The following is a 26,649-nucleotide window of genomic DNA, read 5'->3' on the forward strand; positions in this document are numbered from 1 at the left end:
CATGAGACAACTGCTTTAGAGACTGAGAATTTAGCTTTATTGTCTACATTTAGTAGATATGTGGCTGGTGTTGTCATAATTGTGTTGTAAGTAACTTTGATATTTTATAAAAAAAAATCTTTGGACTTTAAAAATGGGACCAAAAAATCTTTGGACTTCAAAAATCTTTGGTCTTTAAAGCTTAGAGCTGAATTAAGTAAACCTCAGTAGTCCTGAGTGGAAGACAGCCTCAGCTAAGGCAACCCTGTCTTATCCCAGAGACTTTATGGGACTAATCAAATTACACATTCAGGGAAGAAAAGATTTTAAACTTTTTCTTTAGAATTTAACAGATAAAGACAAAGGGATTTAATTTTTATACTTTAATTTTTCCCTGGAAATTTAATATGGGAGAAGAATTCATATTGCTCAATTTCTAACAGTCTTATACTTTTGATAATATATTATTTGGAGGATATTTATGCTGTTGTTTGGGTTCCTGGTCTAATCCAATGAGCGCTAATGGACAACATGAAGTAACACAGAATGATATAAAGAAAGAAATAAAGAAGATATTTCTTATCACAATATTAAATTACCATATGCTCCTTTATTTGCTTCCTGGTCACCAACAGGATAAACTATCTTTATGTCATCCTTACTCTTCTTTTTCTTCTTTGGAGAATAAGCTTAAAGAAATGCAACAAAACATTTATTTTTAATAATGATGATGACAGAATTACCCAAGACAGGCTCTCTTTTCATGCCCAATAGGAAGTGAGCCTATATGCTAATTTCTATTTAGGATTGTGGGGAGGTATTGGAGAAGATGGAGGAATGCGAAAAAACGATTACTCTTCAAATATTATCCCTTCAAGTTAAAAGATAGAAGGACAGAATTTTCCTCTGACAGAGAGAAAAGCTATACCTGGCTCAACTGTAACACGCCATTTCGTCTTTGTAGAGGTGGATACCAATATAGCTACTGGCTGGAGACCCAGCAACTCTTGAATGTACCTCACAGCCTAGCATAATCAACCATATACATATTCTTCCTTTGTGATAAAGGAAATTATAGTTCCTGTTTCTAACCATTTAGGATGGCAAAGGATCCTCACAGCATGTGCGCTCAATGTGTTTTCATTAAGGCTGTCAAATGTGAGAGTGATCTGTCTTCTCATTGGAGCAGGTTCACCCAATATTCCTGTCCTCTCTTATTCTCTCTGTCCCTCTGGAAGCTGTCTACTTGGTGGAAGATGACAACATTACTACAGAGGAATAATTCAATTTCATTTGTCACCTTGATAAAATAAATTAATTTATATCCCACTTCTTCAAAAAAAGGGATTTGAGGCAACAAGTGTTTAAAAATGTCTTCTTGAAACTCTTTTCCTATTAAATGAGAAAGTTAACGGTTGTTGATGCAGGGATGTATATAGTTTCTAAAGTGATTTCTTTTTTGAAGGATGAAATTGCTATCATTATCTCAATGAGCTGAATAGACTGAATTAGTCCATTCAGTGAGCATGCATGTATACAAACACACACAAAGATATACATATATACATACAATACTAGGTGCTCTGTGAAACAGAAAGGTGGGAGTTACAATATAATAGGTAATTAAGACAGTGGGAAGTATGGAATACATATATTAAGAATAATACAAAGTACTATAAGTGATTCGAAGGACAGGTATCTTCCAATTACAGTTATCAAGAAAGACTTTTTGTAGTGCCACTTACAGTGGAGCTTAAAGAATTGTAGAAGTTAAAGAGATAAAGAGTCAGCATGTCATTCCAGGCTAGAAACTTGGATAAAGAGAGACACATAAGTATAAAAGTTCACTTGTGTTTTAGGAACGATCAGCAGTCTCGTTTGATTAGACAATGAAATTAATTGAATGCTTACTATGGGCTAGAACTCTTGGGATCTTTATGGGATTTAGGAATATTTTCTTCTTAGATGATGAAATTATGATTCAAAGAGGTTAAATAATTTGTTCAAGCTATTTACATGGCTAGACAATGGTAAAGCAGGACTTCGACTTCAGCAGTTTAGCTCTAGAGCCTAAGCATATCACCCCTAGATCATATCTGCCTTCTTCAAGGAGGTAATGTGAAATAAAGTTAGGATTGGGTTTGACCCTAGATGGTGATGAATCGTTGTCTAAGAAGTCTGAGCTTTATTTAAGAGGTAATAGGGATCTTTGTTTTGAGGCCAGGAGAAAAAACTAGCAGAACAGAGTTTTACGTGTAATTATGTAGCAGTGTAAAAAATGGATCTGAGGTAGGTAAAAATAAGAGCCAATGGAGACTAGTTAGTAATATACTTAAGTGACAAATGGAGGCTCTCACATAGAAACAGGATTGATGGGACAGAGATAGGATTGACGGGATGCTATGATGATAACTCATGGAAGATAATTATCTTCTTCCCTGATACATTTAGTCACAGATAATTAAAACAAGTCTACATTTTTGTATTCTGGCCATGAAATTTTAATATCATTACTTAATTTAATAAATCCTACTATAGTCTTAAAATGTTAAAAATAAAAGGAAGCTGGTAGATATTGGGCATAACAAAGTAATGACTTGATGTTCTTCCTTTAAACTTTCCTTTCTTCCCTTTTAACTTTCCTTTCTTCTCTTTTTTCCTTTCTTTGTTCCTTTCTATCTTTCTCTACCTCCTCCTTTCCTTCTTCCCCTGTGTTCTTTTCTGGTACTGTCTATTCTTTATGGCTGGCAAAATAGCAGAACACCATGTTGGTATGTGATAGCAATTATCTTACAAATTTTTAAGGTTTCAGTAGCAAAAAATATATTAAGTATAGGGAAGTTGGTTAGAACTGCAATATAGGCAAGCCTGTCTGCTGAACCACTTGATAAGGTTATTTTAATTTTTACATGTATGTCTACTTTTCAACTTGAACTATTGATAGGGAAATGCCTAGAACCCTTCCCTGGCACAAAGCAGGTAGCAAACGTGAGCAAACAGAGTTTTGTAAAAGGATCTTTTACATAAATACACAGACAAGCACTTTCTACATAGCTACATCAGCCCTTAATGTTCTCACATTCATAATGTGGTCCATCTTGTTCTCTGTAATCAATTGTAGTTTTCCTCATATCTTCTCTTTTAATGCCACTTTCTTGCAGTTTTTGTAAATGATAAGCCATTTTTTTCTCTAGAAGGGTTTGTTTCTAAAATATTAAAGAAGTATATTGGTTAACATCAACTTGCTGTTTAGAAATACAAATAAATATTTGAAATGTGATAGTATGTTGGAAATGAGCAAGACTTGTGACTTGTGAGGTTATTCTGAGTACAAATTTGGGAGGGTAGTAAGGGGTAAATTTCCACACATGGTCAAACATGAAGAATATATTTAACCCTTAGATGCAATTTATCTCACTGTGCACACACATAGCATATCAATGCATTGCTCTCCTGGTGAGTTTAGGCAATTTCAAATCATCTTCAGTTGGAGGATTCCTTAACCAAGAGTCACTCAGGCCTATTATATTATATATTATATATAATATATAATTATATATAATAATAATATATTATATATATAATATACAATATATAATTATACAGATAATATATATAATATAAAAATATAATAATATATAATATAATATAATAATATATTATAATAATATATAATTATATATATTATATATTATATTATAGGTAAACATAACATCATACATGAAATTTGAATTCTGTCTGTAAATCTCTGGACTAATATTGACACTGGATGTGCCAGAAAAGAGATAGCTGCACAGAGAAAAACACCCAGAAATCCTCAGAGAATTTCCTAAAGTAGTCAGCAATGGAATGGATCACTATGTGTATGTGAGGAAACAATCCAAGACCAAAGACAGGATCATCCCAAAAGATTCAAGAAAACAGTACTTGGCACCTCCCTATGATGCCTATTCTCACCAGCCACCTCAGAAAAATTTTGTAAGTCATAGGGCACTGGGTAGAGTACTAAAATGTTGCCTCAGTAGTGGGGAATAACTAGTCCCAGATTAAACATGGCTCTGGCCCCATCTAACCACTATTAAAAAGCAAGACCTATAAAAACCAAACCATTTCCAAATAAACTACCTATCTACATTCAAGAAAAAAAGCTAAGGAATATTTATAAAAAGCTGAAAATATTCAGCACACACAATATAAAATTCACGATATCTGGCATCTAATCAAAGAATACCAAGCATATAAAGAAGCACAGAAATATGACCCATAAAGTGAGTAATCAATCAAAAATGATCCAGAAATGATACGGCTGTTAGAATTAAAGACGACATTAAAATAGATAAACTAAAAATAGAGTTATCATGTGATGCTACAAACCTACTTCTGCGCAGGTATCTGGAGAAAACTCTAATTTGAAAAGATACATGCACCCCAATGTTCACTGCAGCACTATTTACAACAGTCAGGACATGGAAGCAACCTAAATGTTCATCAACATAGGAATGGATAAAGAAGATGTGGCATATATATATATATATATATATATATATATATATATATATATATATACACACACACACACATACATACATACAATGGAATATTACTCAGCCATAAAAAATAATTACATAATGCCATTTTCAGCAACATGGATGGACCTAGAGATCATCACATAAGTGAAGTCAGAGAAAGACAAATATCATATATCACTTATATGTGGAATCTAAAAAAAAAATGATACAAATGAACTTATTTACAAAGCAGCAATAGACTCAACAGACATAGAAAACAAACTTACAGTTACCAAAGGGGATAGCAGAGAGTGGGTGGAGAGATAAATTAGGAGTCTGGGATTAACATATACACACTACTATATATAAAATAGGTAAACAACAAGGACCTGCTCTATAGCACAGGGAACTATATGCAGTATCTTGTAGTAACCTATAATGGAAAAGAATCAGAAAAATCATCTATCTATATATACCTATATATGTACAACTGAATCACTGTTGCACACTTGAAGCTAACACGACTTGTAAATTAACTATACTTGAATTTAAAAAAAACAGGTAACATAACTACATTCCATATATTTACAAGGTAAACAAGAGACACGGAAGATATAAAAAGGGCCCAAATCAATTTTTTTTTAATGTGTGAGATGAGTAATGCAATGGATGCATTAATGGCAGAGTAGATATTACAGGGAAAGAGATTAATTAATACGTGTTCAGAAAAAGAAACCATCTAAAAAGAAACACTGAGAGAAAAAAAGAAATCACAAAATGAGAGGCTGGGGCCAAGATGGCGGAGTAGGAAGACCCTGAGCTCACCACCTTCCATGGGCACACCGAAATTAAAACTATCTGCAGAGCAACTGTGAAAATGACACGAAGACTGGCAGAAAAGATTTTCCACAACTAAAGATATAAAGAAGTAACCACAATGAGATGGCTAGGAGAGGAAGAGGTGAGGTATAGTCAAGAGCCACACCTTGGGGTAGGTGACCCACAAGAGGATAATCACAATTGCAGAGGTTCTTCCCAAGGAGAAAGAGGTCCAAGCTCAACATCAGGCTCCCCAGCCATGGGGTCCTGCACTAAGAAGATGAACCTCAAGAACATCTGGCTTTGAAGGTCAGCAGGGCTTGAGTATGGGAGAACCAGAGGGCTATAGGAAATAGTGACTCTGTTCTTAAAGGGCACATGTAAATCTCACATGTTCTAAGTCCCAGCACAGAGGCAGTAAGTTGAAAGAAGCCTGGGTCAGACCAACTTGTTCATCTTGGAGAGACTCCTGGAGAGATAGGAGGCAGCTGGCATTCCCTCTGGGGATGGAGATGCTTGTGGTAGCCATTTTGGGAGGCTTGTTCTACTATGAAGACACCAGTGCTGGCAAGTGCCATTTTGGAATCCTCCCTCTAGCTTATTAGCACTGGGGGATGATCTTCTCACCAGGGAGCTGGCACCAGTCCTGGTATCCACCTGGGCCATACAACGAGCCTCACTGTGACCCACCATCTCCCAACAGGTGACTAGTTCTTAACCCAGCCACCATAGGCCCCACAGCCAGCCTCACCAGGACATGCTTTGCCCACCTGTTGGCTGGCACAAGACATGGGACCCCCTGGGCCTTGTAACCAGCTGCACCAGGACCCAGCTATGTCCACCAGTGGGTAGGCAGCCATCACATGAGGCACAACCTGGCAGCCAACCAGACCAGGGGCCAGCCCTGCCTACCAGTGCACCAAAGTAGTCAGCCCTGCAACTGCAGAAGCAAGAGAAGAGCCCATGCAGCCCCCATAGAGGACACCCCTAGAGCACAGAGCTCTCATGACCAGTGGGGAGTGTGCTGCTGGGCGTCACAGGATGGTACCTACATAAGGACACTTCTTCAAGATTGGGAAATGTAACTAATCTACCTAATACACAGAAATAAACACAAAGAATTAGGCAAAACGAGGAGAGAGAGCAATATGTTCCAAACAAAAACAAAACTTCAGAAAAAGAACTAAATAAAGTGGTGATAAACAATCTACCTGATAAAATTGAGTTCAAGGTAATGGTCATAAACACGCTCAAGGAACACAGAAGAAGATGGATGAACCAGTGAGAAGTTCAACAAGAGTTAGAAAACATAAAGAAGAATCAAACAGAACTGAATAATACAATAACTAAAATAAAAAATACACTAGAAGGAATCAACAGATTAGCTGATAGAGAGGAACAGATTGGTGAACTGGAAGACAGAGTAGTTGGAATGACCCAAGCTGGACAGAAAAAAGAAAAAAAGGAGTTAAACAAGATAAGGAGAGTTTAAGACATCTCTGGACATCAACCACACTATCATTTGCATTATAGGGGTCCCAGAAGGAGAAGAGAGAGGGAAAGGGACTGAGAACTTATTTGAAGAAATAGATGAAAACTTGTCTAACCTGGGAGAGAAAATAGACATTCAGGTCCAGGAAGCACAAAGAAATCCAATCAAGATCAACCCAAAGAGGTCCACACCAAGACACATTATAATTAAATTGGCAAAAATTAAAGAAAGAATCGTAAAAGCAGCAGGAGAAAAGCAACTAGTTATGTACAAGGTGACTCACATAAGACTCTGAGCTAACTTTTCAGCAGAAATTTTGCAGACTAGAAAAGAGTGGCACAATATATTCAAAGTGTGAAAGGGAAAACTATAACCAAGAATACCTGGCAAGGCTATCATTCACATTTGAAGGACAGCTCATAAGTTTTGTAGATAAGCAAAAGCTAAGAGTTCAGCATTACTAAACTGGCTTTACAAGAAATGTGAAAGGGACTTCTCTAAGCAGAAAATAGCACAACTAGAAATATGAAAAACACAAAAGGAAAAATCTCATTGGTAAAGGCAAGCATACAATAAAGGCAGTAGATCAACCACTTATAAAGTTAGTAGGAAAGTTAAAAGACAAAAGTAGTAAAATCATCTATATCCACTATAAGTAGTTAAGGGATACATAAAACAGAAAGATGTAAAATATAATATATCAAAACATTAAAAGTGGAGGGGAGAGTAAAAATGTAGGGTTGCTAGAATGCATTTGAATCTAAGAGATAATCAACTAGAATAATCATATATATATATATATATATATATATATATGGGTTTTTATACACATGAACCTCCCAGTAACCACAAACCAAAAATGTATAATAAAACACACAAAAAAGAGAAACAAATCCAAGCATAATATTAAAGATACCCATCAAGTCACAATGGAAGAGAGCAAAAGATTAAAGGAATGTAAAAGAACTACAAAACAACCACAAATCAATGAACAAAATGGCATTAAGTACATACATATCAGTAACTGCTTTAAATGTAAATAGACTAAATGTTCCAATCAAATGACAGAGTGGCTGAATGAATACAAAAACAAGACCCATATATATGCTGCTTACAAGTGACTCACTTCAGATCTAAAGACACACAAACCGAAAGTTAAGGGGATGAAAAAAGTACTCCATACAAAATCTGGGGTAGCAGTACTTTTATCAGACAAAATAGACATTAAAACAAAGACTGTGACAAGAAACAAGGAAGGATATTACATAATGATAAAAGGATAGATCCAGGAAGATATAACAATTGTAAATATCTATGTATCCAACATAGGAGCACCTAAATACACAAAGTAAATGCTAACAGATATAAAGGGAGAAATTGATAGTAACAAAATAATAGTAGGGGACAATAACACTCCACTTACATCAATAGATAGATCATTCAGACAGAAAATCAATACGGAAACACTAGCCTTAAATAACACATTAGGGGCTTCCCTGGTGGAGCAGTGGTTGAGAGTCTGCCTGCCAAGGCAGGGGACACGGGTTCGTGCCCCGGTCTGGCAGGATCCCACATGTCGCGGAGTGGCTGGGCCCGTGAGCCATGGCTGCTGAGGCTGCTCGTCCAGAGCCTGCGCTCCGCAACGGGAGAGGCCACAACAGTGAGAGGCCCAAGTACCGCAAAACAAAACAAAACAAAACAAATAACACATTAGACCCAATGGATTTTATATATACATATAACATTCCATCGGAAAGCAGCAGAATACACATTCTTTTCAAGTACATGTGGGACATTCTCCAACACAGATCAATCACATGTTAGGCCACAAAACAAGTCTAAATAAGTTTAAGAAGATTGAAATCATATCAAGCATCTTTTCTGACCACAATGAAATCACCACTAGAAAAAAACCTGCAAAAAACACAAATATGTAGAGGCTAGACAACATGCTACTAACCAACCAATGGGTCACTGAAGAAATCAAACTAAACATACCTGGAAACAAAAGAAAACAGAAACACAATGATCCAAAATCTATGGGACAGAGCAAAAGCAGTTCTAAGAAGGAAGTTTATAGCAATACAAGCTTACCTCAGGAGACAAGAAAGTTCTCAAATAAAGAACCTAACCCACACCTAACAGAATTAGAAAGAGAAGAACATACAAAACTCAGAGTTAGTAGAAGGAAAGAAGTCATAATGATCAGAGCAGAATAAATGGAATAAAGACTAAAAAAAAAGGTGGAAAAGATCAATGAAAGTAAGAGCTGGTTCTTTGAAAAGATAAACAGAATTGATAAACCTTTAGCCAGACTCATCAAGAAAGAGAGGGTCCAAATAAATAAATCAGAAATGAAAAAGAAGTTACAACCAACACCACAGAAATACAAAGGATAAGAGATTATTATGAACAATTATATGCCAAAAAATATACAACCTAGAAGAAATATACATTCCCAGAAATGTACACTCTCCCAAGACTGAATTGGGAGGAAAATATGAACAAACCAAATACCAGTAATGAAGTTTAACCAGCAGGACCTGAGTGATTCACTGGTGAATTCTACCAATATTTAAAGAAGAGTTAACACCTATTCTTCTCAAACTATTCCAAAATATCAAAGAGGAAGGAAGGGTCTTCTAAAGTCATTCTAGGAGACCAGCATCACCCTGATACTGAAACAAGACAAAGACACCACAAAAAAGGGAAATTACAGGCCATTATCACTGGTGAGCCTAAGATGTAAAAATCCTCAGCAAAATATTAGAAGTCAGAACTTGACAATACATTATAAGGATCACACACCACAATCAAGTGGGACTTATCCCAGGGATATAAGAATGGTTCAATATCTGCAAATCAATCTATGTGATACACCACATTAACAGTCTGAAGAAAAATCATATGATTTTCTCCTTAGATGCAGAAAAAAGTTTTGACAAAATTCAACATCCAGTTATGATAAAAAAAAAACCCCTCCACAAAGCGGGTACAGAGGAAGCATACCTCAACATAATAAAGACCCTCTGTGACAAACCTACAGTCAACATCATACTCAATGGTGAAAAACTGAAAGCATTTCCTCTAAGATCAGGAATAAGACAAGGATGCCCCATCTCACCACTTTTCTTGAATATAGTATTGGAAGTCCTAGCCATGGCAATCAGACAAGAAAAGTAATAAAATGCATCCAAATTGGAAAGGAAGATGTAAAACTGTCTGTTTGCAGATGGCATGATACTATATATAGAAAATCCTAGAGATGCCCCCCAAAGTTATTAGAATTAGTAAATGAATTCAGTACAGTTGCAGGATACAAAATTAATATACAGAAATCTGTCTTGTTTTTACACACTAACAATGAGCTATCAGAAAGAGAAATTAAGAATCACATTTACAGTTGCATCAAAAAGAATACCTAGTAATAACTCTAACAAAGGAGGTAAGAGACTTACAGTTGAAAACTATAAGACATTAATAAAATAAACTGAGGACAAATGGGGAGATATACTGTGCTCATGAATTGGAAGAATTAATATTGTTAAAATGACCATATTACCCAAGGCAATATACAGATTCAATGTAATCCTTAACCCTAACCAATGGCATTTTTTAGAACTAGAACAAATAATTCTAAAATTGGTAAGAAAACACAAAAGACCCTGAAGAACCAAAACAATCTTGAGAAAGATGACCAAAATCATGGTCCCTGATTTCAAAGTATACTACAGAGCTACAGTTCAAAGCAGTATGAAGCTGGCACCAAAGCAGACACATATATCACTGGAACAGAAGAGAGCCCAGAAATAAACCCACACTTATATGGTCAATTAATCTACAATAAAGGAGGCACGAATATTAAACAGGGAAAAGACAGCTTCTTCAATAAATGGTGCTGGGAAAACTGGACAGCTACAGGGAAAGGATCAAACTGATTTACTTTCTCATACCATATACAAAAACAAATTCAAAATTGGATTAAAGACTTAAATGTAAGACCCCAAACCAATAAACTCCTAGGGGAAAACAGGTAGTATGCTCTTTGACATCGATGTTAGCATTATTATTATTACTTTGATCTGTCTCCTCAGGCAAGAAAAACAAAAGCAAAAATAAACAAATGCGATTCCAACAAACTAAAACGTTTTCAGACATGTAGACTATTGGCAAAACAAAAGGCAGCTTACTGAATGGGAGAAGATATTTGCAAACGATACACCCAATAAAGGGTTAATATCCAAAATACACAACGGAATCTTACAACTCATCAAAATAACAAACAAACAAACAAAAACAAGCCAACCTAAATATGGTCAGAGGACTTGCTCAACATGACTTTTCTTCAGGGAAATGCAAATCAAAATCACAATGAGTTACCACCTCACCCCTGCCAGAATGGCTATCATTAAAAAGACAACTAATAACAAATGGTGAGGATGTGGAGAAAAGGCAACCCTCAAGACACTGTTGGTAGGATTGTAAATTATTAGATGGTAGCAGCCACTACGGAAAACAGTATGGAAACTCCTCAAAAAATTAAAAATAGAGCTACCATATGACCCAGGAATTTCACTTCTGGGTATTTAACCAAAGGAAGTACAAACACTAATACAAAAGATACATGCACCCCAGTGTTCACTGCAGCGTTATTAACAGTAGCCAAGATATGGAAGCAACCTAAGTGTCCATCCATAGCCAAATGGATAAAGAAGATGTGGTCACACACACAATGGAATATTACTCAGCCATTAAAAATGAAATCTTGCCATTTGTGACAATGTGGATGGACTAGAGGATATTATAGCTAAGTGAAATGAGTCAGAGTAAGACAAATACTGCATATCATGTGTAGCATCTAAAAAATAAAATGAACAACAACATAATAAAACAGATTCAGATACAGAGAAGAAACAGGTGGTTTCCAGAAGGGAGGAGGTGGGAAGTGGGTGAAATAGATGTAGGGGATTAAGAGGTGCAAGCCTCAAGTTATATAATAAATGAATCACAAGGACAAAATATATAGCATAGGGAATATGGTCAATAATATCATAATAACTTTGTATAAGGACAGAGGATTACTAGACTTATTGTGGTGATCATTTTATACTGTATGCAAATGTCAAATCATTATGTAATACACCTGAAACTAACATAATATTGTACACTGACTATATTTCAATTTAAAAATTACAAAATGAAAAGCATATCAGTGAAGCCTGGTACAATGTCAAGCAGCCTATTATGTCTGTAGAGAGGCAAGATAGGACAAAAAAAATTGATAATAACGTCCATTATAATTGCTTCTATTCTACATAATATTGGAGGTTCTAGTCAGTGCAGTCAGGCAAGAAAATAAAATAAAAAGGCATCCATGTTCAATGAGAAATTAAACGACTTTTATTTCTAGCAACATGATCATTCATGTAGAATATCGATTGGTACCTAGAATAAAACAACTAGAACTAATAAGTGTTTTTATCAATACAAGATATGAAATTAATATTTTTTTTTTTTTTTTTTTGCGGTATGCGGGCCTCTCACTGTTGTGGCCTCCCCCGTTGCGGAGCACAGGCTCCGGACGCGCAGGCTCCAGACACGCAGGCTCAGCGGCCATGGCCCACGGGCCCAGCCGCTCCGCGGCATATGGGATCCTCCCAGACCGGGGCACGAACCCGTATCCCCTGCATCGGCAGGCGGACTCTCAACCACTTGCGCCACCAGGGAGGCCCGAAATTAATATTAAAAATTACTTTTCTATATCCTAACCTCAATTGGAATTTGAAATTAAAAATACAAATTACAATAGCATAAATCATGAAATACATAGAGATGGATCTAGCAAAAGATGTGTAAGAGCTGTACACTTCAAATTACATGAGTACACGAGAAGAAAAATTAAGAAAACCTAAATAAATGGAGAGAGGTATTTGGTTCATGAGTTGGAAGAGCCACTATTATCAAAAGATCAATTCTGCCCAAACTGACCTACAGAGTCAATACAATTCCAATCAAAATCTCAGCAAAATTTCTTGGCAGAAATTGACAAGATGATTTTAAAATTTATACAGAAATGTAAAGGGCTTAGATTAACCAAAACAACTTCAAAATAGAAAAACAAACTTGGAAGGCTAACATTACTGATTTAAACAATTATTAAAGGTATAATAATCAAGGCAGTATAACAGACAAATAGGGCAAAGAGCAGAAAAGGAGTAAATTTAGACTAATACAACTGATTTTTGACAAAGAAGCCAAGACAGATCGCTTTAAAGTTTTTGACAACCCTGTAACTTAAGCACATAAATTGGAGTAAAAATACAGATAATATCAAATCTGAAAGCAAAAAATATAAATATATTAAGAAACATATACAAATGAATTGAAAACCTCTCATATTAAAACATGATTCAAAAAAGACAGTTTAGAATAGCTGCATTGGAAATATCAATAATTCAAATAGCCCTGCCATTAAGATGCCTCAGGTAGCCTGTGGTGTTACCATGCCTACCATCAGTGGTCATGTTTAGTGGACACTCCCAGTGCCATAACTTGATCCACTGCACTAGATGTCACTAAAATTGGCCAAGACTCCTTGAAAAGCAAATGTGATCAGGCAAAAATTAAGAGGAAACCTAGGGCATGTTGTTGCTACACGTAAAAGAGTGAAATTAGAACACTCTCTAACACGATACACAAAAATAAACTCAAAATGGATCAAAGACCTAAATGTAAGGTCGGACAATATAAAACTCTTACAGGAAATCATAGGCAGAACACTCTTTGACATAAATTGCAGCAATATCTTTTTGATCCACCTCCTAGAGTAATGAAAATAAAAACAAAAATTAACAAATGGGACCTAATTAAATGCTTCTGCACAGCAGAGAAAACCATAAATAACCATGCTCCATGGCATGTGGGATCTTCCCGGACTGGGGCACGAACCCGTGTCCCCTGCATCGGCAGGCAGACTCTCAACCACTGAGCCACCAGGGAAGCCATATATTCTATTTTTGATCCAGCAATCCAATATGATCCAGCAATCCCCCTCCTGGCCACATATCCAGAGAAAACTATAATCTAAAAGAATACATGCACCCCAGTGTGCGCTGCAGCACTATTTACAGTAGACAAAACACGGAAGCAACCTAAACATCCATCGACAGAGGAATGGATAAAGAAGATGTGGTACATATATACAATAGAATATTACTCTACCATAAAAAATGAAATAATGCCATTTGCAGCAACATGGATGGACCTAGAGATTATCATACTAAGTGAAGTCAGAAAGAGAAAGACAAATATCATGGGATATAACTCATATGTGGAATCTAATTTAAAAAAAATAAGAAACAAATGAACTTATTTACAAAACAGAAACAGACCTACAGATATCGAAAACAAACTTATGGGTAACCAAAGGGGAAACGTGGTGGGGGAAGGGATAAATCAGAAGCTTGGGATGAACACACACACACTACTATATATAAGATAGATAACCAACAAGGACCTACTGCATAGCACAGGGTACTCTATTCAATATTCTGTGATAACCTATATGAGAAAAGAATCTAAAAAAGAATGAATATATGTACATGTATAACTGAATCACTTTGCTGTACACCTGAAAACTAACAATGTTGTAAGTCAACTATACTCCAATAAAAAAGTGGTGAAAAATTAAATACTAGAAAATAATAATTATAGTAAATTAGAATAAGCTGAGCTTGCCATATGGGTAATGAATCCCTGACAATACTTAAAGGTACATGTATGAAGGGTAGAATAAAAGATTACCAACATATTTCAATTTCCAATATTTAAAAAATTATATAGCAGTAGATAGCAGTATAACCAAATTATGTTAATCTTACACTTACATATAGGTTTGTCAACAACATACTATGTAAAATAATCATTTAGATTAGATTATTTTAGGTTAATATTTATTGACATGAAGAGTTGTCAATGTTATTTCATTAAATGAAAAAGCAGTCTACAAAATAGCCTATAAGGAACAACAACATGTATTTATTGCAATATGTAAATATTCATAGAAATATTATGCAATGTATGTGTATGTAGTTGTGTGTGTATGTATACCAATAAATAGGGTGGTACTGGGATTACAAATGAATTTTCTTTCTCTTTATACTGATTTATACTCTGAATCATAAAATATTACATATTATTTAAGGTTCAAAACAGTTACTCTAAAAAAATTAACTGGTGGGAAAAAATTGAGAACTTTCTCCAAGAAATTCTGATTCTAAGAAAAACAATCAGTTATGTCATTTTTTTCTATAGGAATTACAAGTGTAGTTTATGGTGTGAGATAAAGTCTAAAGTAGTTATATCAAAAACTAGAGAAGTACTTTTTATATTATAGTTGCAATATGACCAAAATATAGCAAAAGTTTTTATAACTTTCAGTTCTGTATAATACAAATCATTTGGGGTAACTATTCTATCATCGCACAAAGTGAACTACATTCAAAAATCAAAACTATCAAAAGTTTGTCCTCAAACAGCCCCAATTAGAGGTTAAAGCTCACCCTACCTTCCTGTCACTCTCTTCTCTGCTTTTACGCAGTTGTTCCTCTATCCTAGCTTCTCTTTTAACATCTTCTCCGATCCTTGTTAGAAGTAACATCTCTTTTGTCTCCCATTCCTAAAGAGCACGATGTTACTGTATTCAGTATGTATTCACAATAAACCAACAAGCAAGTTAGAACAAGTCAAGAGCCTAACAGAAATCAGGTCAAGCGTAACTGAAGTCACACGTTGGCTTTAGAATGCGCTTCCTTCACTGCACTCCTATTAGGAATGCAGGGATGGTTATTTTTAACTAAAGCTAAATTTAAGATTTTTGCCTCTCCACACTGAGGGCTATAGGAGAGTTAAACAACATCTAGTAACTTTCACCATCATCACTTTAAGAGCAGATATTAGCTCATATACGTAGTTTGTGGTGTCATCCTCATTTTATGTAACAACATGCATATCATAGCTGTGAAGAACGATCAATGTGGGTAAAATGCTTAGACTTGAAATGACTTCAAGAAGTATGATGGTATGACTGATTCACTTTGTTATAAAGCAGAAACTAATAAAAAAAAAAGAAGTATGATGGACAGCTCAAATTATTTACAAATGAAATAACTGTACACAATTTTTCTCTCAATATTTTAAATTTGTTGTCTCTCACCTCTTCAATGTTTCTATGAAGACTAAGTTTTCTTCTTGTGTGTTCTCGCTGTCGTCTTTCTTCTCTATCCATCCGTATTAGGCTTTGCTCTTCTGCTGTGCACTCAAGATGTTCTAATTCCCTACTTATCATATCCAAATATCTAAGTAAAAATGCAAAGGTAAGTGAAGGTGAATTGGGAGTTTTCCTTATTATGGCATCATCTGCTTTGATATTCCCAAATTACCCCCTTTCTTGCTTTTTATTTCTTGAGCTACAGGAATTTTACTGTTTTTCTATCAGCTCTGTTCATGGACTTTAAGCCAGCCTGACCCGTGAACTCAACATATTTTATTCATTATACAGATCTCCCTACTATACATATAAGAATCTGTTGTTATGGCCAAGACAATGATAAAATGTGGAGCAGACTGATTAAAAACATCTTGTACAGTACATATTCACAATAGGCTTAGGAATATGAGTTTGCAAAGAAGACTGAAATAACTGAAACACTGACTTCAAATCTGGAAAAAATCAGATTTGAATTTCCTTAGAAAGATGTGTGTTGAGCCCCTTTATAAGGCCTTGAACATATCTTCCATATATAGTCTGGGTCTCTGGTATGTCAACCTGTATTATGGAACTGCCATGGAACATAAAATCAGGTAATGCAGCTTCATTTCTCACCTTAATGGAGGAGGAGGAAAGAACTATAGTAAGAAATGGTCTTGACCATGGAAAGGTAATGATTGAATGTAAGTAGATAATATCTAAAGAGCTTGCAGGGTTTTTTTTTGAGATAATGCATGTTTATATTAGTATTAGATAAAGTTATACCAAACTTCCTTTTTTGACTTTGCATTAATTTCCTCAAACTTAATGCTGTCAGAGCTTAAAGAAGACCCATAAAATCTATTATTAGAGGCATGTGCTAAAGATACTTTCCCACCATCTCTTACTATAGGAAGGATTTTGGATTTGACTAATTCTTCAGTTATCAGCTTGGATTACCTCTTGAACTCCCAGAAACTCTATCTTCTCTAGTAGAAACTCATCTTTAGCCTTGGCACCCAAGTTTCCAATTCCTGTACTTCTTGATCTCCCTTCCTCTCCATACGGAAAGAGTGGAGTTAAATAGCATCCAGTACTTTAACAAATTTCCTACCTTCAATTATTTGTAGTATTTTCCAACTTATTTGGGTCCACATTATATACATAAAATATGCATTAACTTCAATCTCACCTGTGACTTATTAATCGTTCCTGGTCCTCAATAGATGGGGTGCCCTCCTGTAACAACCAATTTTGGAACTGTGCAACATCAGAACGTCCAGGTATTTGATTGTCTTTCTGTAGTTTATTTACTTGTTTTGCAAGCATTTTCTATTAAGAAAAAGTCTGTATCATATATATGTATATGTATGTATATGTGTGTATATATGTATATATAAATTTTTTAAAACATTTCCCAGAAAACTGTTGTTTGATATGTCTTTTCATATTTAGCGTTTAGTAAAATTCCCATACTTTGTAAATAACTAACATTGTTTACCTGTATTTAAATCTTTTTAAAAAAAATTTTTTTTGATGTGGACCATTTTTAAAGTCTTTACTGAATTAGTTACAATATTGCTTTTGTTTTATGTTTTTAGTTTTTTGGCCCTGAGGCATGTGGGATCCTAGCTCCCGGACCAGGGATTGAACCCACACCCCCTGCATTGGAAGGTGAAGTCTTAACCACTGGACTGCCAGGGAAGTCCCTAACTGCATTTAAATCTATTTTGAATCCACTGCAGACATGGACAACTGAACCAAAGTAAATATTTCTCTCTCTGAAAGTAAAAGATAAATATTTCAGCTTATTTTTCTACCCATTCTGAAGAAATTTTAAAAAATGGAAGAAGCAGAGGAGAAACTGTAGGTACAGAGGAGGAAATGGGGGGAAATATAGAACACTTAAAAGTACTGGGGAGTCATCCTCATTTCCATACAACTCTCTTGACCTTAGAACATAAACCTGTAAAAGTACACGTATGAGCACCTTTCTCATTTTTACCCAACTCTCTTGACTCTAACGCCTGAATTCACTCACGCAGGCACACATGTGCACACACTGTCACATGAACTTTGAGTGAAAATGTGAAAGGAAGTCACTAACTTTACCCACTCACTGTATACCAATCATTCCACTTCACCTTTAAGGACATTTTTTACTGTATGAACACAGCCACATGTGTGTGGGTACAAACATACAGTGTACATGTTCTTTGAGTCACCTTTAGGATGTTATAACTATTCATACTGTTCCTCTCCTGTTACTTAAGCTGTTTTGGTTTCCAGCTTAAGAATCTTGCTACTACAATGGACTCTTCCCATTGGTCCCAGCTCACGTAGAAGGGACACATCTCAGTAGCAATTTAATTACTAAATTGTGTCAGCTACCACTGGCATATTAATAGATGACTTGGTCCCTTTCCTTCTCTTGGCACAAAATAGGAACCTCAAAATATTATTTGCTACGGCTCTAAATTTTTACTCGGAAAAATTAAGTTATCAAAATTCAAAGTAAAATATTATAAGACAATACTTTGTATACAAACCTTTCTTCCAAACTCTATGTAAAAAAAAAACAAATTTAAGTATTTAACTTACTTGTTCTCTTATATAGTTTCTTTCAAAGTCTAATTTTAAACTGGTAAGATATTGCCTGTACTTATTCAGTTCCCTCAAGGTACATACAATCTAAAAAAAAACACACACAAAACAAGAATAACAACAAAAATATGTAAATACAAATATTTTATAATCAAAGCAATTACTTTCCAGAGCAAAAATAACATTTTGATATCGAGTAATAAGTTGCTAACAATTTTGTAAGTAATATCTCTCTAAAATTGTTAATCAATAGGAAACTGCTATCCAAATAACATTACGTTATTAATATGACTTATGCCATGATAAGGAATTGAGTACACACAATTGGAGCTATTAAAAAATACCAACGTAATAACGTTCAACCCCAATAAGAATAGAGTCTATCAGGACTCTATCAGGCTGATTTTGCTAGGTTCTTATTTTGTCTAAAGTTTTTAAAAAGTATACAGGACATAATCCTTGACAAGCATACATGCCATTAGAGACAGAGAAAGAGGACTATGATACAGTTGGGAAAATTATTTGTATATCCTCAAATTATTTGGTAATCATCTTTTGATATAACAAAGAAAAAAGGTAAATGAGGAAGTAGTTGCACTTAGAAAACAACTGCTGTCTGATTTCCTTTGATCCAAATACTGAATAATTTATGGACTTTTCCATTAAGTATCTCTTTTGACCAAGTTAAAGGTGATACAGGTCACCCAGTGAGGTACAGAAGCAAGCTTATACCAAGTCTTGGAGGTTTTCAATGATTAAAAAAAAATTATCTTCAACTCACTTTATTATTGCTGGTGATGTAGCCACCTTCCTTTAATCTCATCAAGATGTCTTTACGAGTATGGTAGGCTCTTAAATGTGGATCATGGAGACTTTTATATTGGTTTTCCAAAAGTCGACAATAAGGATCAGTCAGGTTAAAACCATAAGAAGGTCGGAAAAGCTGCAAACATGGATTTAAACATACAATTAATGAATTTTACTTGTAATATCAACCTATTAAAATACCAGATTGTTCACTGAAAATAAAGCATGCAAGAATGTGAAGTGGGGAAAAACCAGCAATAGAAGAATTTGGAATGGGCAATGTTAATTTCTTATCCCTACCTCTTTTCTTCACTGACCTGAATTATTCTAAAAATCCACCCTCACTCAATTAATCCACGCCCCGCCACCCCAATCTCCATCAGCTCCTGACCCAAAGCTAGAAAACGGAGGAGGAAAGGAAAAGAAAGGGAATAGGATAAAATTTGTTTTTAATGTATAAAGCTAATACTAAGATTCTCCCTTTTCCTCCTCCCTCTTCCAGATCAAGGCACTGCATTAGAAGGATAAAGGGATAATATCAATTATCATGATTATATCTCAATAATCTGAAAATGAAGGAAAACAGAAAATCTTTCACAAAAATTCATTGAAACAACTCTGACAAAAAATAGAAGTAAGGGCTTCTCTGGTGGTGCAGTGGTTGAGAGTCCGCCTGCTGATGCAGGGGACACGGGTTCATGCCCCAGTCCGGTAAGATCCCACATGCCGTGGAGCGGCTGGGCCCATGAGCCATGGCCGCTGAGCCTGCGCGTCCGGAGCCTGTGCTCCACAACGGGAGAGGCCACAACACTGAGAGGCCCACATACCGCAAAAAAAAAAAAAAAATATATATATATATATATATATATATGTAAGTAAAACTCAGATATTAAAGATGATGAATTAAAGAATGTATTTTGAGTTCTTATCTAATACAAGAAACCCAATGATTTCTGAGCACTACAGTCAGGAAAAAATTCAAGGTCTATATTATACAGTTCAACATATTGAAGAACCAATTATAAAGGATATTGATAGGGATCGAGGTTTCTCCATATGTGTAAAGACCAAATACAACCTTATGAAGTAGTCATTAACATATAAAAGAAGGAAAATATCAGCTAATAGTCATATTGCTATATCTGTTACTTTAGAGGAAGCAGATGAATTATTTAATCTCATCTGTAAGTTAAAACATTACAAAGTGAGGGGGGGTTAAAATTTTGGGGGGGGATGTGAGTACTTAGTCCATTTTTCAAAAATTTTTCAATAGCAGGATAGTGATAATGGGTAATGGGAGAACCTCTGAAAGGGAAAAAGTAGAGGATGGAAGCAGGTGTGGAAGTCGTCCGAATGTTGTCTTTGCATCCTATCTTTGTGCTTTCCTTTAGGTTTTCTTGGCCAGAACAACAGAAATTTTAGTCTAAAGTGATGTCAAAGCAGGAATTGGCTCAAGTGAAAGGCAATTGGAACGTGTGGGAGATGTGGCAAACCTGAGAGCACATGCCTTGTCTGCAGGCATCTAATTCAATTTATATGACCCCACACATTGTGCATCAATCCAGAACTGTCTGGAGGTACCAATTTGTGCTCAGTCTGTGTTCTGTCTGGCGGTTGCCACCTCAGTTAGATTCTGAACACTAAGGAGCCTGGGTTGGGACCCTAAAAAGAACTCCCTCAGGGTAAGTATGAGGATTCTTCTTATGTGGACAAAAGGGGAGACTGGGGAACCTGATAGGACGCTAGTGTTCCTTATCCATTTAAAAGCTTCCTGGTAAGTTTCTGACCACTTGCTTAATACCAGACTTTAATCTCTTCCAAGCGGTCTAAGTTGTAAAGTAGAATTCCCTAATTACCAAAGCTTCCCTGAGAAGGCAAGAAAAAAAAAAGGGAATTCTATAGGGCAATGTCTTAAATTCAGTGAGACCAGATAAGAAGTTCGTATCTTTCCTGTAAGGGAAATAGTCAAAAATCATGAGTCAAGGAGTGGATTGTTTCTTTTAGATGTTGATGTTTAGCTGTCAACTTCTTTTAGATGTTGAATTTTATCTTTGATGGCCTATATTTCTCAAAACCAGCCCTGGACTAGTGACCTGTAAACAAAGAACACCTTTCATATTGGGTTGCCCAAAAAGTTCATTCGGGTTTTTCAGTAACATCTTACCGAAAAATCTGAATGAACTTTTTGGGCAACCCAATACAAACCCATTTACTAGTGTCAGGGTAACCCATCTGTTGTCAATTAAAATAATTGGAAAGAAACAACTAAAAGTATAAATATAAAGCACTACTTCATTGAGGAGATTGATATCCTTTTTCTTTCAGTACAAAGTCAGTCTTCAGGGAAATTGGGCCTAATTATGATTAAATGAAGAGTTTGGGGGAAAATGAATGTAATAAAGAACAGAGAACACCTTTTTAAAAAGTAGTTGGCAAGTGAAGTATTATTTGACAGAGAAAATGGTAATACAGCAAACAATATTTGAGGAAGCAGACAGAAGACAGGGCTAAGTTTACATAATAAAAAGGAGTGATATAGGTTTCAAGCATGCTTTAGGAAAGCTGCTTTATGTGTATATGACAAATTGTATATAGTCAAATTGTGTGAGGTTGGCATATTTTTAGTTAACTTGCTGTATTCTAGTAGAAGAGACTTCTTTTTAAAAAGGGAAATTATGTATTTTCCAAAAACAAAATTTACTTTAAGAAATCATGTTTATTAGGCAAGTATCAAATATGAAGGGCCCTACTCATTTCTGATGACATCATAAATACTAGATGAGTAAGGGGGTAACTCAGAATTCTTCCTTGTAGAATTTTTTGCAATACTGATCAAAGCAACTGCTCAAAAGGAATGTATTGAACCTTCTTCAGTGTTAAGTACTGAATCAAGGAATGGGGAGGTTTGAGAGAGGGGGTCACACTGAGGACTAAAAACATGGAAGAGTTTGAGGGCAGTGTACACTATAACCCAGTAAGATTTAAATTATAAAATTATAGCACTGAGTAAAATTACACAGACCAAGGGCAATGCAAATTATAAGGAAATATAAGCTAAGTGGGGGGCTGTAAGGGTCGAGAAGGAATCTTGAAAGATGGCCCAAATTCATAGTTGGGGAGAAGAGCAAAGGGTATGCCAGGCTTGGGAGGCAAGGTGAACAAAGTCACAGAAGTATTAACATGGTCTGTGTGAGTAGGTATAAAAGACCCCAAAAAGCAGAGGCTCTGCACTGGAGAAAAGACTGGATGGGGAGGCTGGGGCAAATCATGGAGTCTCCTCAGGGAGACAGAGCCTTGTTTTCCTAAAGTCAGGTTAAAGGACTAAACACTTGAATTCATTTCAACTCTACTTTTTTTCGCACTTCGTGTGTGAAACAGAATTCAGCTCAAAACAAAGAGAGGTGTTCTGTAATGAGAGTTCTGTCCAAGTTATTATTGGTTAAAATCATAACATCATTAAATGCCAGCCAGTACAGATAACCTTCCACCTTTCGACCAAACATACTTCTAAGTGAATTAAATCTCAATAAATAGGTATAAATGAAGTGTTATAAAATTAATTTATAATTTATGGAATCATATTAAGACAGAACTAAGAATCTAAACTTTCTAGCCCATGATTCTGTCCAAATCATACTAGATGACGTTGCTTGGTACGCATCCTAAACAATACCTTAGGAGAGTGCAAATTCCCTCAATGCACTTCGCGTGATGTAGCTAGCGCCTGAATTTAACAGTAGTTGAAAAGTACAAAGAAACCAACGTAAGCCAATTAAACATCACTTTACCTTTTCACTTAATTTCGTGGTATAGTATAAAGGGTTGCTTCCTGGGATCATAGGCAGCTTCACCCCAAGAGGCAGATCCAGTAGTTGAGCCGCTCCGACCCCCGGAAAGTGGGTTTTGTGCACGCCCTGTCAGGTACAATTGGAGAGTTTTGTCTTTCCTTTAGGTTAGTTTAGGCCAACCGACTGTCACTCCAACCTAAGGAACTGAAGGGTCCAGCCCTGCCAGACAGCCGGAAAGACCTCCGCTTCCGGGTTACCAGCTCCCTCCCGCCGCGCCACGGCCCGCTGAGGCCAGTGCCGCCCGAGCCCCGCCATCTGCCGCGTCGCACGAGGGCGCCAGAAGCTGGACGGGTACGGTCCACACGCACCGCACGTGACCGTACGCGGCGCCCCCCCCCCCCCCCGCCCCCACCAGGCCTGAGGGCTGGTAGAGGACGAGGACGGCCAGTCTTCTCTGACACTCACGTCTCCGCACTGCTGGCTGTCCGCGGCCAGGCTGCTGGTGGCCGTCTTGGCAGCGGCGACGTTGGCAGCCTTGGAGCAGGCGCTGAGGTACAACTCCATAGCCGGCCTGGGCCCCTCTGCGCCTCCGCCGCCCTCCCCTCTCGCATCTCCTCGCGCCCCTTTCCCGTCGTTGTCCCTCAGTCCCCACCGGGCCGGAATGCCGGTACCCCGAGTTCCGGAGGCCCCACCCTCGCGGCGTCACAGGCTCCGAATGTGCGGGCGTCACACAGGAGTGCCCTCCGAGAGGGCCGGCCCCTTGCGCCCGAGGCCTGGGCGCCTCAGAGCTGAGGAAATCGGTGCTAGGGGCCTGGTCCCAGCGCGCCAAGGTCGAAATATCTTTTCTCTCTGAACCCTACAGCCCTCAATCAAACCAACTCAGAATCAAAATGTATAAAGCTTTGCTGGCGTGTCAGCTGGCTAATTTCTCCTGGCCTCCGAGAAGGTTTGGTTCCATGCAGAAAATAAACAAAAAAGAGTGACTGTGCAGCCCATTCTAGGGCCAGAGGCCTGGCTTTCTACATGCGCCCCCCCCCCACCGTAGACTGTGACCATAGCACATCCCCAGGTTCCCATAACCTCTCCCCACCCCGCTCCAGGTGCCACAGGACGTACCATCCTCCTACCCCCCTCTAGTCTTCCCCTTTCATTTCTAGCTCTCTTCTCTCTCTCTCCCAATCCCTCCTCGCCCCCTCTCTTGCTCTTCTCCTATATACCTCTTTCTCCTCCTCTCAACCATCCAGCCAAAATTTATAAAGTGCCTGACACCTTTGGGCCAGTCATCTGAGCTGGGTACTAAAGGATACAGTGATGAGAAAAAAATATGGTCCCTTTCTTCAAGGAGCTAACTAGACTGTGAGTACTTTGAGGGCAGAGACTGTATCTGATGTCAGGAATTTGGACTTAGTCTCTTAGATTCCTTGGCACACTCTTATCCTCTTATTTTGGGGCCATTAGTAATAATACCTACCATTTATTGAGAATTTGCGAACTCCAGATTCTGTGCTAAACACTCTCTACATTAACCTTTATAACAGCCTTGTCAAGAAATACCCCATTTTTTCAAAGCTTAAAGAAGAATGACAATCACTATTAAATAGTGGCCCCAGAGGCAGTTTCTTAAATCAGTACACTGTACTTTTACATCTGCTCTATTTGTTTTAATGCCATGCAGATGCTTAAGGACCCCTAAATTTGAACGCATGTTCACAATCATCTCAAATTCAATATATTCAAATCTCAACCCACACCTTCCACCATAGAACAAAACAAAGGCCCTATTCTTCCTGCATTTCCCATCTCAGTGACAATATCAGTATCTACCCAAACCGGAAGCTGAGAAATTCTAGATACTTCGCCTTCTGAGCCTGCTGATTCAAGACTGACTGTGTCTTTGCTATGCTGTTTCCTCTTCCTGACAGCCCTTTGCACTTCATTGCTTGGCTAATTGCAATCAGCCTTTAAGACTGCTTAAGTATTGTCTCCTCTAGGAAGCCTTTCTGACATTTCTAAGCTTTTGTCAAATTCACTTCCTCTGTGCTTCCCTCCATTTTAGCACTTTTCCCAATACATCAAAAATGTCTCTTTACCTGTCACTCTCCCTTTAATAGAATGGAAACTCCTTGAAAGCAGGTATTTGCTTATTCAATTTTATATGTATAGTACTTGGCATAGTACCTAGCAAGCATTTAGTGAGTCCTAAGTATATTTTTGTTGCCACATACTAATGATGGCCCTACCCACACAATAGCAATAAAGGTTTTTGCTAGTAAAAATCTTTTTCTATGGAATGCTTTTAGCAGGACATTCCTAAATTGTCTAGAATTGCTTATGGTAAACAAACTGGAATATAAAGATTTATGGACAATGGTTGGTTGGAGAATGTTATATAATCTGTGTAACCCAATATAAAATATAAATGTCTCATAATCTAACTGGCTCCTTCTATCAAAGTGAAGTAATGCATTCCTCACAAAAACCTCATCTGTTAACTGGGGCCAGAGTGCATCTGATGTGGTATAGTAGGACTTGGAGAACTGTGCTAGAGGTCTTGGACCTTTTTTTAAATGTTACCTGTGCCTTATGATTACATATATCCTTGAAATTATTAGTAAAGCTTGATACTGGGTATGAGTCCCTTGAATCTGAATTATCAAGCTAATCCTTTATGTTATCTTAAATTCCAAGATGCATTGATTTCTATGATAGCCTTTCTCAACTTTCATCCTATTGATTGATTTAATCATTTGATGTCCCTCAGAAGGCATAAGATGAAGAATTTTATATTGGTAAAGTAATAACATATGTGAGTAAAAATCTGAACACTAAAATTAATTTGCCCTTATTCTCAGATCCCAAGACTCTCAACCCAGAAGCAAACTATTGATATAGTCTGTGTATTGTTACGTACATGCAGACATATCTTATGAAGCATTTAGTGTTCATTTTTACTGAGCAATGTCTTGAAGATCATTCCATATGAATGAACAACTGTGATTTAATTTAGTTTTTAACTACACATGTATAGTGTATAATGCTGTAATTACCATAATTTATTCAACTAGTCTTATATTTATGAATTTTTAGATTTTTTTCTGTTACAAAAATTCTGTTATAAGCATCCTTTTAAATAGATTCCTAGATTAAAAGGTATTTTTTTTTCTTACAGATACTGTCATGTTTCCCTCAGAGCAGTTATACTAATTCATCCTACCACAAACAGATTTGGTAAGGTACGTGCCTGATGTTATTGTCTTTCTGTCCTGAGTAGATATTTCTCATAGGTTGTAGTTTCAAGTAACGGCTAAAACTAGTTTTTATAATTTTTTTCTGTTTCAGAGACAATATAGATTCTTTTCCCTCAATTTTCATGCTTTCTTTTTTTTTTTTTTAGTTTCAACCAAG

The 26,649-nt window shown here is 36.7% G+C and overlaps 1 protein-coding gene across 1 annotated transcript in view; it reads right to left on the minus strand.

Moving 5' to 3' along the window:
• FSIP2 (fibrous sheath interacting protein 2) overlaps positions 1-23,808 on the minus strand; it is a 128,131-nt gene extending 104,323 nt beyond the window's left edge. Inside the window, exons 1-9 of the mRNA XM_060106711.1 lie at positions 23,710-23,808; positions 23,245-23,370; positions 19,431-19,592; positions 18,647-18,736; positions 17,238-17,377; positions 16,013-16,154; positions 15,365-15,475; positions 3,059-3,185; positions 579-668 (exon numbers count right to left, since the gene is read on the minus strand). Of these exons, the coding sequence (XP_059962694.1) occupies positions 579-668; positions 3,059-3,185; positions 15,365-15,475; positions 16,013-16,154; positions 17,238-17,377; positions 18,647-18,736; positions 19,431-19,592; positions 23,245-23,370; positions 23,710-23,808 (1,087 nt within the window). The remainder of the gene's footprint in view (positions 1-578; positions 669-3,058; positions 3,186-15,364; positions 15,476-16,012; positions 16,155-17,237; positions 17,378-18,646; positions 18,737-19,430; positions 19,593-23,244; positions 23,371-23,709) is intronic.
• Between the last annotated feature and the right edge of the window lie 2,841 nt (positions 23,809-26,649).

This window comes from Mesoplodon densirostris, chromosome 8 (genome assembly GCF_025265405.1).
Source record: "Mesoplodon densirostris isolate mMesDen1 chromosome 8, mMesDen1 primary haplotype, whole genome shotgun sequence".
Taxonomy (NCBI): Eukaryota; Metazoa; Chordata; class Mammalia; order Artiodactyla; family Ziphiidae; genus Mesoplodon; species Mesoplodon densirostris.